Source organism: Pongo pygmaeus, chromosome 16 (assembly GCF_028885625.2).
Source record: "Pongo pygmaeus isolate AG05252 chromosome 16, NHGRI_mPonPyg2-v2.0_pri, whole genome shotgun sequence".
NCBI lineage: Eukaryota > Metazoa > Chordata > Mammalia > Primates > Hominidae > Pongo > Pongo pygmaeus.
In genome coordinates, this window is record NC_072389.2 from 49,608,355 (window position 1) to 49,622,641 (window position 14,287).

The window sequence follows — 14,287 nt, forward strand, 5'->3', positions numbered from 1 at the left end:
ATAAATGATCTTTCTCAGTTTTAAAATTCTGTGGCCACATTCAAGTTGGAATCATTATATATAACACAAGTATTATGAGAAAATCTGTTTCAGATTTCAGGATGTCTGAAACAGATCTATTCCCAAATCCATGAAAGAAAGTAGAAACTTTATTGCCACCATTGTGACTCTACAGCGAAAGATAACAAAAAATGAAGCACACACTTAATGTTCTATCAATAGGGGCTCTTCTCTGCTCTCTAGTAGTAGGAGTAATTTCTTAAGTTGTGAGGTCCCTAGAATTGGAGATTCCAGCTGCAGGATAAGATTCTGGCTTCACCTAAGTATACTTTGGCTTTGGTCTCCAAAACTGTGTATTATGAATTGAGGCTTTGGCAGCATATCTGCCAGTAGGGAGCTGAAGCATTCCAGCCTTATCTCTGATACCTGTTCATTACATATTAATCATTGGGGTCAGCACTACTTGTAGAGTGTTTTGTAGAATTGAGGCCTATTTTTCCTGTGTTTACAATTATTTATATATATATATAAATTATATATAAACAATATATAAAATATATTCTTATATTTTAATAAAAATGTTTGCATATTTATAATATATTTATATAGATATATAAATGGTTATATATTTATAATATATTTCTATTATATATTTATAACATATTTCTATTATATATTTATATTTATATTATATATTTAATATATTTATATTATATATTTATAATATATTTATATTATATATTTTTGTATATATATTTTTTTGAGACAGGGTGTCCCTCTGTCACCCAGGCTGGAGTGCAGTGGCATGATCATGGCTTACTGCAGCCTCGACCTCCTGGGGTCAAGTGATCCTCCCACCTCAGCCTCCGAGTATCTGGGACTACAGGCATGCATTACCACGGCTGGCTAGTTTTTTGTATTTTTGTAGTGGCAGGATTTAGCCATGTTTCCCATGTTTCCCAGCCTGGTCTTAAACTCCTGGACTCAAGCAATCAGGCCACCTTGGTCTCCCAAAGTGCTCGGATTATAGGCATGAGCCACTGCACCTGGCTCCTCACTGGCTTTTTGCCCCGAATTCTTGCTTTTTTAAATTTATTTATTTTTTTATTTTCTAAGATGGGGTCTTGCTATATTGCCCAGGCTGGTTTCAAACTCCTGATCTCAAGCTATCCACTTGCCTCAGGCTCCCAAAGTGTTGGGATCACAGGCGTGAGCCACTGCACCCAGGCGGTAGAGCTTTCTTTCTTTTTTCTTTTCTTTTTTTTTTTTTTGTCGCCCAAGCTGGAGTACAATGGTGTAATCTCAGCTCACTGCAACCTCCCCCTCCCAGGTTCAAGCAATTCTCTTGCCTCAGCCTCCTGAGTAGCTGGGATTACAGGCATCCACCACCACGTCCAGCTGATTTTTGTATTTTTACAAGAGACAGGGTTTCACCATGTTGGCCAGGCTGGTCTTGAACTCCTGACCTCATGATCTGCCCGCCTCAGCTTCCCAAAGTGCTGGGATTACAGGCGTGAGCAACCACACCCAGCCATGGTAGCGCTTTCTTTAATGGAGGTAGCCTTTCTTGACTTCAGAGGGAATTTAGGAATTATTTAATAAATTATGGATATCTTTAAAATATTCCTTTAATATTCATTTTACCTTGATGAACTATTTAATATTTTGCTGCTTCCTAAAAGGAACTAAAATATTAGTTCTTATAATTATATTTAGTGGTTATCTGTTATTCTACATTAGATTTGGTTAGGTGATTTCATAATCATGTACTACTGCTTTACAGATAAATGCAAAGAGGTTATTGGTAGAAACTTGAATTCTGGGTAGAATAGCTACACTGAATATGAACTCTAGTTAATTTAAAAGTCCTATGAAATTCTGAAAACAACGTGAAGATACCATATTAAAACTTTGCTAACAGGTATAAATTAACAAAAAAATACTTCATATTTATTGAGGACATTGCAAGTAATGACTGCCTTCATGTATATTATTTTGAGGTAGGAAACACAGTTGTTATCTCTATTTTCCTGAGAAGATAATTACAGGTCCAAATAATTTTAGGAACTAGATCATGTTTGTTAAGTACCTGAGCTGGGAGTACATTTGTTTTTCTGTTCCTAGACATTTGCTGTTATCCTGATTTCGCTTTTTATTTGTTCACTTAAAAATTCCAAAAAGGGCCAGGGGCGGTGGTTCACTCCTGTAATCCCAGCATTTTGGGAGGCCAAGGAGGGCAGATCACACCTTCCTGGCTAACATGGTGAAACCCCGTCTCTACTAAAAATACAAAAAAATTCAGCCGGGAGTGGTGGCGGGAGCCTATAGTCCCAGCTACTGGGGCGCCTGAGGCAGGAGAATGGTGTGAACCTAGGAGGCGGAGCTTGCAGTCAGCCGAGATCGCCTACTGCACTCCAGCCTGGGCAACAGAGCGAGACTACGTCTCAAAAAAACAAACAAAAAAATCCCAAAAAGGACGGGCGCGGTGGCTCGCACCTGTAATCCCAGCACTTTGGGAGGCTGAGGCAGGTGGATCACGAGGTCAGAAGATCGAGACCATCTTGGCTAACAAGGTGAAACCCCATCTCTATTCTCTACTAAAAATACAAAAAATTAGCCGGGCGTGGTGGCGGGCGCCTGTAGTCCCAGCTACTCGGGAGGCTGAGGCAGGAGAATGGCATGAACCCAGGAGGCGGAGCTTGCAGTGAGCCAAGATCACGCCACTGCACTCCAGCTTGGGCGACAGAGCAAGACTCCGTCTCAAAAAAAAAGCCCAAAAAGTGGCTGGGCGCGGTGGCTCATGCCTGTAATCTAGCACTTTGGGAGGCCGAGGCGAGTGGATCACCTGAAGTCAGGAGTTCGAGACCAGTCTGGCCAACGTGGTGAAAACCTGTTTCTACTAAAAATACAAAAAAATTAGCTGGGCGTGATGGCGGGCCCCTGTAATCTCAGCAACTCGGGAGGCTGCGGCAGGAGAATTGCTGGAACCTGGGAGGCGGAGGTTGCAGTGAGCCGAGATCTCGCCATTGCACTAACAGGCTCGGCTACAACAGCAAGACTCCGTCTCAAAAAAAAAAAAAAAAAAAAAAAAAAAGGCCGGGCGCTGTACCTCACGCCGGTAATACCAGCACTTTGGGAGGCCGAGCCAGGTGTATCACGAAGTCAGGAGTTCGAGACCAGCCTAACCAACATGGTGAAACCCCGTCTCCACTAAAAAAATAAAAATAAAAAATTATCCAGGCATGGTGGCGCACGCCTGTAATCCCAGCTACTCAAGAGGCTGAGGCAGGAGAATCGCTTGAACCCGGGAGGCGGAGGTTGCAATGAGCCGAATTCGTGCCACTGCACTCCAGCCTGGGCAACAGAGCAAGACTTCGTCTAAAAAAAAAAAAAAAATCCAAAAAGTAAAGACACCTTTTCCTTTCAATAACTTTCCTGTTAAATTTCTAGAAAATTATCCACTGCTCCATGATGATTAAGTCTTAATTTAATCATTATATTAAAGTCCTAAAAGGTGTGTTTATAGCCGTAAGGTGAGGTTCTATAATGTGGATCCTAAGGACAGCTTTCTGGAGAGGTGCCCGTGATTATTTTCCCTTTTAAAAACAAAGATGGGTCGGGCGCGGTGGCTCATGCCTGTAATCCCAGCACTTTGGGAGGCCGAGGCGGGCGGATTATGGGGTCAGAAGTTTGAGACCATCCTGGCTAACACGGTGAAACCCCGTCTCTACTAAAAAAAATACAAAAAAATTAGCTGGGCGTGGTGGCGGGCGCCTGTATTCTGGAGGCTGAGGCAGGAGAATGGCGCGAACCTGGGAGGCGGAGCTTGCAATGAGCTGAGATCGCGCCACTGCGCTCCAGCCTGGGCGACACAGTGAGACTCCGTCTCAAAAAAAAAAATATATATATATATATATATATAAAATAAAAATTATATATATAATAAAAATTATATATATAATTTTTTTAAAGTAAAGGGTTCTTTGATTAGAAATTGATTAGCATGTATATAAAGTAAAAGTGTGAAATGGATATAATTTCAGGCTTTAACACATCTTAAGACAGATTTGGGATTATCATACCTAGTGGATTATACTATTTAAAGATAGATATTTGTTAAGAATATGGGGTAGGCTGGGTGCAGTGGTCACAACTGTAATTCCAGCACTTCGGGAGGCTAAGGTGGGCAGATCGCTTGAACCCAGGAGTTAAAGGCCAGCCTGGGCAACATGGTGAAACCCTGTCTCTACAAAAAAAAAACAGGAAAAATTAGTTGGGCATGTGGTGTGTGCCTGTAGTCCCAGCTACTCAGAAAGTTGAGGTGGGAGGATCCCTTAAGCCCTGGGAAGTCAAGGCTGCAGTGAGCCGAGATTGTGCCACTGTACTCCAACCTGAGTGATGGGACTGAGACCCTGTCTCAAAGAAAAAAAAAAAAGAGAAGGCGCGAAATGGTTACCTGCAATTCTAGAAATGAAAATTTCTGTAAGTTTAACAGGAAAGTTGTTGAAAAAGAAAATTGGTTTGTTTGCCTTTTTTTTTTTTTTTTTTTTTTTTGAGATAGGGTTTAGCTCTGTTACCCAGGCTGGAGTGCAGTAGTGTGATCTCTGCTTACTGCAACCTCCACCTCCGAGGCTCAAGCAATCCTCCTACCTCAGCCTCCTGAGTAGCTGGGACTACAGGTACACACAACCATGCCTTGCTAAATTTTGTATTTTTAGTAGAGACTGGGTGCCAGCATGTTGCCCAGGCTGGTCTCAAACTCCTGAGCTCAAGTGATCTGCCTGCCTCTGCCTCCCAAAGTGCTGGGATTGCAAGCTTGGACAACCATGCCCAGCCTGTTTTGCATTTTTGAAAGAAGAAAGTTTTAGAGTGTTAAAACCTCTCATACCTAAAGTAATAGTTTTCAGAAAACTATAGTATACATATGAATTTAGATTCCAATGTATAACTTTCTTTAAATTATATTAACAAAAATTAAGCTATTGGGTAATAGTATCTGTGACCCAGAATGTAAGAAAAGTGATTTTTTAAGTCTGCAGAGAAGCCGAAAGATATCATAAACATCCATGTACTCTACGCCGGGCGTGGTGGCTTATGCCTGTAATCCCAGCACTTTGGGCAGCTGAGGTAGGTAGATCACGAGGTCAGGAGTTTGAGACCAGCCTGGCCAACATGGTGAAACTAAAAATACAAAAATTAGCCAGGTGCGGTGGCAGGCGCCTTTAGTTCCAGCCACTGAGGAGGCTGAGGCAGGAGAATCCCTTGAACCCAGGAGACAGAGGTTGCATTGAGCTGAGATCATGCCACTGCACTCCAGCCTGGGCGACAGAATGAGACTGCATCTCAAAAAAAAAAAAAAAAAAAAAAAAAAAATCCATGTACTCCAAAGGGACTCTCCAAGGCTCTCATCAAAATACTTTTCATTCTTGTTCTAATATAATTTTAATACTCTTGGCTGAGGCCGGTGGATCACTTGAGCCCAGGAGTTCCAGACTAGCCTGGGCAACATGGCAAAACCCTGTCTTTACAAAAAATACAAAATGTAGCCTGGTGTGGTGGCGTGCACCTGTGGTCCCAGCTACCTGGGGAGGTTGAGGTGGGAGGATTACTTGAGGCCGGGAGGTTGAGACTATAAGTGAGCCATGATAACACCACTACACTTGAGCCTGGCCAAGAGAGCAAGATTCTGTCTCAGAAAAACAAACAAACAAACAAAAAAACCTCTTCAGCAGTCTCATTTCAAAACCTGTAATTTGCAGCAAAATTAGAAAAGAAGGATTGCTATTGGCAGGTAAACTGACAAGAAGGCAAAGTGACAACTCATAGCCAAGAAAGAGCCAGAAAAATCTGTAATAGCCAAGTAAATCAAACTCCATAGCACTATTTGGAGTAATTTAATACAGCCACTCAAAGAGGCTTTGAGGATTTTATTAACAGTAATCTTTTTTTTCTGTTTAGTTAAGAAAAGGTTAAATTTTGGTTGTTATACTCCATTTAGGAAGCCAAGAGGAAGCTATTTGCAGAGACGTAAAGAAATTCACTAAAATGTTAAATGTTGGGATTATGAGTGACTTTTATTTTTCTATCTTTTATAATTTTTTACATACTAATATTGGATACTTTCATAATTTAGAAAAAAATTGATAAAAGCCTGAAAATGTGTACAGAAATGTTCCTACCAAAGGTTTAATTTAAAGGACTAAATATCATCTATGTAGAAATCATATATTTAGGCTGGGCACTGTGGCTCACGCCTGTAATCCCAGCACTTTAGGAGGCCAAGGTGGGCAGATCACCTGAGGTGAAGAGTTTGAGACAAGCCTGGCCAACACGGTAAAACCCCGTCTCCACTAAAAATACAGAAATTAGCCAGGCATGGTGACAAGTGCCTGTAGTCCCAGCTACTTGGGAGGCTGAGGTAGGAGAATCTCTTGATCCTGGGAGACAGAAGTTGCAGTGAGCCAAGATCGCACCACTGCACTCCAGCCTAGGCAATGGAGTGAAAGTCCGTCTCAAAAAAAAAAAAAAAAAAAAGACTATATTTATATAAAAATATTAACTCCTCAATATTTGTGCGTTCCTAAAGTTTTGCTAGCTATGTCTATCTAGCTCTATTTCTGCTTGTCTGTCATCTATGTCTATTTTCTAAAGATTTGTTAAAATTAATCTTGCAAAATAGTTCCACATACTTTTCACTCTTTAGCCAAGCAACTAAGAAATAGAACACTATTTGTACTAGGTGTAAAATAACAAGGAGGAAACTACCTTAAGGCTAGGAAAAACTGAGACATTAATTGGATTTCTGCAGTGATTTAAAAAATAATATGTTGATACAAAATTATTTTACTTACAGATGATGAAGAACGAGAGCTTCAAATGGATCCTGCAGACTATGGAAAGCAACATTTCAATGATGTCCTTTAAGTCCTAAAGGAATGCTTCAGAAAACCTAAAGTGCTGTAAAATGAAATCATTCTACTTTGTCCTTTCTGACTTTTGTTGTAAAGATGAATTGTATCAGTTGTAAAGATACATTGAGATAGAATTAAGGAAAAACTTTAATGAAGGAATGTACCCATGTACATATGTGAACTTTTTCATATTGTATTATCAAGGTATAGACTTTTTTGGTTATGATACAGTTAAGCCAAAAACAGCTAATCTTTGCATCTAAAGCAAACTAATGTATATTTCACATTTTATTGAGCCGACTTATTTCCACAAATAGATAAACAGGACAAAATGGTTGTACAGGTTATATGTGGCATAGCATAACCACAGTAAGAACAGAACAGATATTCAGCAGAAAACTTTTTATACTCTAATTCTTTTTAATTTTTTTTTTTGAGATGGAGTTTTAGTCTTGTTTCCCAGGCTGGAGTGCAATGGCACAATCTTGGCTCACTGCAACCTCCGCCTCCTGGGTTCAGTCAATTCTCCTGCCTCAGCCTCCCAAGTAGCTGGGATTACAGGCACCCACCACCATGCCCAGCTAATTTTTGTATTTTTAGTAGAGAGTTAATAATTGTATATTTAATAAAGACGGGTTTCACCATGTTGGCCAGGCTGGTCTTAAACTCCTGACCTCAGGTGATCCTCCTGCCTTGGCCTCCCAAGTGCTGGAACTCCAGGCATGAGCCATTGCGCCCAGTCTACACACTAATTCTTGTTAGCCCAACAGCTGTTCTGTTCTATCTACCCCTCATTTCATGCTCAAGGAGTCATACCTAGAATAGTTACACACAAGAGGGAAACTGGAAGCCAAACAATGTACAGTATTGTGTACAAAGTCACCTCCCTACTCCTTTTATTTTACATGAGTGCTGATGTGTTTTGGCAGATGAGCTTTCAGCTGAGGCCTGATGGAAATTGAGATAACCTGCAAAGACATAATAATATTTATGAGTTATATCTTAGTTCTTGAAATTGTGGAATGCATGATTGACAATATATTTTTAATTTTTATTTTTTCAAGTAATACCAGTACTGTTTAACTATAGCCAGAACTGGCTAAAATTTTTATATTTTCAGAGTTGAAGTTGGTGAAGACATTCATGATTTAAACACCAGATCCTGAAAGGGGTTAAATCTACTTTGAAATGAATCTGCAATCAGTATTTCAAAGATTTTCTGGTAATTTTAGTGATCTTATTTGATTAGACTTTTCCAGAAGTACTAAATAAGGAATTTTAACAGGTTTTTATTAAAGCACAGATAAATAGAAGTACAGTGAGGTCTATAGCCATTTTATTAAAATAGCTTAAAAGTTTGTAAAAAAAAATGAATCTTTGTAATTACTTAATATGTTAGTTAAGAACCCGTCAAGCTTATATTTGCTAGACTTACAAATTATTTTAAATGCATTTATCTTTTTTGACACTATTCATTGAAATGTGTAAGCTAGCTAATTCTTGTTTTCTGATTTAAAGCACTTTTAAATCTTATCCTGCCCCCTAAAAACAAAAGGTTTTGATCACAAGGGGAAATTTAAGATTGTTAACCCCGTTTTTCAGAAGGGCTACTGTTAATTGCACATAAACATGAAATGTGTTTTCCCCTGTGTACTAACAGATTCTAGGCAAAATTCAAACTTATAGTGGTAAAAAAACAGGTTGTTCACTTGTTGAGGTGCAAAAATTCTTAAGACTTCTGTTTGAAATTGCTCAGTGACTAGGAAAAGATGTAGTAGTTTACTAAAATTGTTTTTCCACCATATCAAATTAAACAATTCATGCCTTTATAGGGTCAGGCCTACAATGAATAGGTATGGTGGTTCACAGAATTTTAAAATAGAGTTAAAGGGAAGTGTTGTACATTTTGGGAGCATTAGGGTAGGGAGATGAATCGAAAAATACCCCTAGTAATGCTTTATATTTTAATACTGCAAAAGCTTTACAAATGGAAACCATGCAATTACCTGCCTTAGTTCTTTTGTCATAAAAACAATCACTTGGTTGGTTGTATTGTAGCTATTACTTATACAGCAACATTTCTTCAATTAGCAGTCTAGACATTTTATAAACAGAAATCTTGGACCAATTGATAATATTTCTGACTGTATTAATATTTCAGTGCTGTAAAATACTATGTGACTCTCTTAAAAATCTGACATTTTAGAGTCTGTATTAGACATACTGTTTTTATAATGTTTTACTTCTGCCTTAAGATTTAGGTTTTTTAAATGTATTTTTGCCCTGAATTAAGTGTTAATTTGATGGAAACTCTGCTTTTAAAATCATCATTTACTGGGTTCTAATAAATTAAAAATTAAACTTGTTTCACTGTTTTGCTGATTCTAATACATACACAAACATCACACCCATGATGTAAATACATTTTAACACTAAAATCTGAGTAAGTTTAGCACTCGTTTTAAGTTAAGCTAAACTAAAAAAGCAGTTTTTTTTTTTTTGAAATGGAGTCTCACTTTGTTGCCCAGGCTGGAGTACAGTGGCTCATCTTGGCTCACTGCAACCTCTGTCTCCCGGATTCAAGCAATTCTCCTGCCTCAGCCTCCCAAGTAGCTGGGATTACAGGCACGTGCCATCACACCTGGCTAATTTTTGTATTTTTGGTAGAGACAGGGTTTCACCATGTTGGCCAGGCTGGTCTCGAGCTCCTGACCTCAGGTGATCCACCTGCCTCGACCTCCCAAAGTGCTGGGATTACAGGCATGAGCTACCATACCCGTCCTGAAAACCAAATATTTTTACACCAGGGCTCTTTACTGTAGGTCTAGTTTATTCAACAAATATTGAATGCCTATTATGTGCCCAGCATTGTTCTAGGTATTAAGATAAGTGGATAAGATAGACAAGGTCTCTGTTCGCATGGAGCATACATTCAAGTGGGGGCAGTCAGACAATACACAAGTAAACAAATGAACAAGATAACTTAAAATAGCGTTAAAGAGCTGTTAAAAATAAAAGTTTTGGCTGGGCGCAGTGGCTCACGCCTATAATCCCAGCACTTTGGGAGGCCGAAGCGGGCAAATCACCAGGTCAAGAGTTCGAGACCAGCCTGACCAACATGGTGAAACCGTGTCTCTACTAAAAATACAAAAATTAGCTGGCAGGGGTGGCGTGCGCCTGTAATCCCAGCTACTCAGGAGGCTGAGGCAGGAGAATCCCTTGAACCCAGGAGGCGGAGGTCACAGTAAGCCAAGATCACACCACTGCACTCCAGCCTGGGTGACAGAGCAAGACTCTGTCTCAAATAAATCAGTGAATGAATGAATGTTCTAAGGTTCCAAACAATTAGGTTTTACTGAACTAAAACATTACAGTTATGTGGCTGGAATGGAATATGCAAGGGAGAGAGAAATGAGGCTGAAGAAGTATGGAGGGGTCAAGATAGGGAGAGCCTCGTAAGTTTAGGTATTGCTACTGACCCATAAATAAAAATGAAGCAAATATACATGGAAAGATGATTTTAGAAGAATAGTGAATATGACTTCAAAGTCATTTCTAAAATATGACACAGTTTGAAGAAATCTTAAGATTGTGTCTTTTGGGCTTCTCATTCCTGTAATCATGTAACAACAAAATTTGCTTGAATATGAGGACAGAGAATTTGTTTTTTAAAAAAGCAACAAGACGGGCGTGGTGGCTCACGCCTGTAATCCCAGCACTTTGGGAGGCTGAGGCAGGCGGATCACAAGGTCAGGAGTTCAAGACCAGCCTGGCCAACATGGTGAAACCATGTCTCTATTAAAAAAACACAAAAATTAGCCAGGCATGGTGGCGTGTGCCTGTAATCCCAGCTACGTGGGAGGCTGAGGCAGGAGAATCACTTGAACCCAGGAGGCAGAGGTTGCAGTGAGCCAAGATCGAGCCACTGCACTCCAGCCTGGGCGACAGAGCAAAACTCCGTCTCAGAAAAAAAGCAACAACATACTTATGAGGAAGTGTATTGGTCTGTTTTCACACTGCTATAAAGGTACTACCTGAGACTCGGTAATTTATACAGGAAAGAGGTTTAATGACTCACAGTTCCACGTGGCTGGGGAGGCCTCAGGAAACTTACAATCATGGCAGAAGGCAAAAGGGAAGCAAGGTACATCTTACATGGTGGCAGGAGAGAAAGTGTGCACACAGGAAACTGCCATTTTTAAAACCATTGGATCTTGTGAGAACTCACTCACTATCATGAGAACAGCATGGGGGAAACCCTCGCCATTAACCAGTCATCTCTCACCAGGTCCCTGCCTCTACACGAGGATTACAATTCGAGATGAGATTTGGGTGGGGACACAGAGCCAAACTGTATCAGGAAGGTAGTTACTTTCCATAGTGGGGCTGACCTTAGAAACACCTATTCTCTCATGTGCGGCATATGGTTTCAATGGGACAGTGTGTCATTAATACATTTGCAGTCTAGGTTATAGAGTTTTCACATCACATGTGGGCCATCGACATTCAGTTCTAACTTTTTTTTTTTTTTTTGAGACAGAGTCTAGCTCTGTCGCCAGGCTGGAGTGCAGTGGCACGATCTTGGCTCACTGCAACCTCTGCCTCCTGGGTTCAAGCAATTCTCATGCCTCAGCCTCCCGAGTAGCTGGGACTACAGGCACGTGCTACCACGCCCAGCTAATTTTTGTATTTTTAATAGAGATGGGGTTTCACCATGTTGGCCAGGATGGTCTCAATCTCTTGACCTCGTGATCCACCTCGGCCTCACAAAGCGCTGGGATTACAGACATGAGCCACCGCACCCTACCCAGTTTCTTTTAAAACTCTCTTCACTAAGAGTTCCAAATGAAAATTCAACCAACTAACCCAGAAAAAGGGGGGAAATGTAATGGTTCATGTAAGAAAAGTGCGTAAAGAATAGGAATCCCCTGGACTTAAAGACAACTGAAACAAGGACTTGAATGCTGCCAGGACTTTGTTTCACCAACTCCCATTTCTACTTCCCTCTACTTACTACCTTGTCTCAAACTAGCTCCCTCCTCAAAGTTCTAACTGTGGCTTCTAACAGATCATATTTTCTTAGTTTTGCTACCTGGGAGGGGCTGCTCCTCTTCCCTTAGTTTCACTTCAAAAATCTGAGGGAGGCCAGGCACAGTGGCTCATGCCTGTAATCCCAGCACTTTGGGAGGCCAAGGTGGACGGATTCCTTAAGCCCAGGAGTTCAAGACCAGCTTGGGCATCATGGCGAAACTCCTGTCTCTACAAAAAATACAAAAATTAGCCAGGTATGTGCCTGTAGTGGTGTATGCCTGTAGTTCCAGCTATCTGAGATGCCGAGGTGGGAGGACGCTTGAACCCAGGAGGTCAAGGCTGCAGTGAGCCATGACCATACCACTCTACTCCAACCTGGGTGACAGAGTGAGACTCTGACTAAAAAAAAGAAAAAGAAAAAAGTCTGAGGTAAGAAAAGGGAGACTTCTGCTTCTGGCTATGTTGGAGTAACTTGACTAGCCCTCTTGGATTAGTAGCACCTATAAAACTCGACAAGATGTATTAGGCAACTATTTCCAGCCAGCACAAGATTACTATCTCTGAGAGAAGGGAAACTTAGGCAGTGAGCCGCACAATCATCCCACTTTTTGTGGTGTAAAGAGGCTGGGAGTAAGAGCAGAGCACAGTGGGTCTGCTGAACTGAGAAGGCAGAGATCATAGGGAGCAGCTGAAACATTTGGAATCTGTTGGGTGGGACACCAGAGAATAGGGAGCTGTTCGCAGAGGCAGCCCCAGAAATCCATATAGAGGTCCCCACAAGTCCATGGCCGAGGGCTGGGCTATACATGCTCAGAAAAAAGACTATCTGACGCTTACAGATAGCAGTTGCTACAGGGTTGAGAACAGAATAGAGATACCAGAGGCCAAGAAGTTTTGGCACAAAAGCAGTGCTAAGGGACATTGGATTTCTGGGCCTGCCAAGGTGAATATCTTTAACAATTGCAGCAACAGGCTGGGCGGGTGGCTCATGCCTGTAATCTCAACACTGGGAGGCCAAGGCAGGTGGATCACCTGAGGTTGGGAGTTTGAGACCAGCCTGGCCAACATGGCGAAACCCCATCTCTACTAAAAAAAACACAAAAATTAGCTGGGCGTGGTGGCACATGCCTGTAATTCCAGCTACTCGGGAGGCTGAGGCACGAGAATCGCTTGAACCCAGGAGGCAGAGGTTGCAGTGAGCCAAGATCATGCCACTGCACTCCAGCCTGGGCAACAGAGGGAAACTGTCTCAAAAAAAAAAAAAAAAAAAAATTGCAGCAACAGCTGAAACATTAGAAAGGCTGCACATTAGGAGTAAACCCTATCCCCTACAGTAAGACCTACTCTAGATCTGCCTTATCAAAGCCTAAAGTCAAGCCTTGACAAGATTAGCAGGGGAAACAGAGTATGGAGCTTGAGTCCTGCCAACGTAGGGCTTGCAAGTCTCCTTAGGCTTTCCATAGATGTGAACTAACAAAGTATAAATAAAACCAAGCATCAACAAGTTTAGGTGACCACTCAGTAACTGAAGTGCCTGCTAAAACAAGAATCATCACTTTTCAGGGAAGATAACAGAATCTAGAATCTCTAAAACATTATTATTCATAATGTCCAGTGTTCCCTAAAAAATGACTAGACCTACAAAGAGACGAGAAAATGTGGTCCATAGTTTTTTAAAATTGGGGTGGACTTTGTTATTCTTATTTGTTTTATTTTGGAGACTTTTTTTTTTTTTTTTTTTTGAGACGGAGTCTCACTCTGTCGCCCAGGCTGGAGTGCAGTGGCGCCATCTCTGCCCACTGCAAGCTCTGCCTCCCAGGTTCACGCCATTCTCCTGCCTCAGCCTCCCAAGTAGCTGGAACTACAGGCACCCACCACTACGCCCGGCTAATTTTTTGTATTTTTAGTAGAGACGGGGTTTCACCGTGTTAGCCAGAATGGTCTCGATCTCCTGACCTCATGATCCGCCCGCCTAGGCCTCCCAAAGTGCTGGGATTACAGGCATGAGCCATTGCACCCGGCCTGGAGACAGTCTTGCTCTGTCGCCCAGGCGGGAGTGCAGTGGCACAACCTTGGCTCACTGCAACCTCCACCTCCCAGGTTTGAGCAATTCTCGTGCCTCATCCTCCTGAATAGCTGGGACTACAGGCACGCAACACCACACCCAGCTAATTTTTGTGTATTTTAGTGGAGACAGGGTTTCACCATGTTGCCCAGGCTGGTCTTGAATTCCTGAGCTCAGGCAATCCACCCGTCTCGGCTTCCCAAAGTGCTAGGACTACAGGCATGAATCACTGCACCCAGCCTTTCTTGTATTTGTTAACGGAGCTATTATAAATATGTTT

The 14,287-nt window shown here is 41.5% G+C and overlaps 1 protein-coding gene across 2 annotated transcripts in view; it reads left to right on the plus strand.

Moving 5' to 3' along the window:
- Positions 1-9,276, plus strand: part of GOLM2 (golgi membrane protein 2) — a 115,943-nt gene extending 106,667 nt beyond the window's left edge. For both annotated transcript variants that reach the window (XM_054452247.2, XM_054452248.2), the window contains one exon: positions 6,854-9,276. In XM_054452247.2, the coding sequence (XP_054308222.1) occupies positions 6,854-6,924 (71 nt within the window). In that variant the 3' untranslated portion in view covers positions 6,925-9,276. The remainder of the gene's footprint in view (positions 1-6,853) is intronic.
- The last annotated feature ends 5,011 nt before the right edge of the window (positions 9,277-14,287 follow it).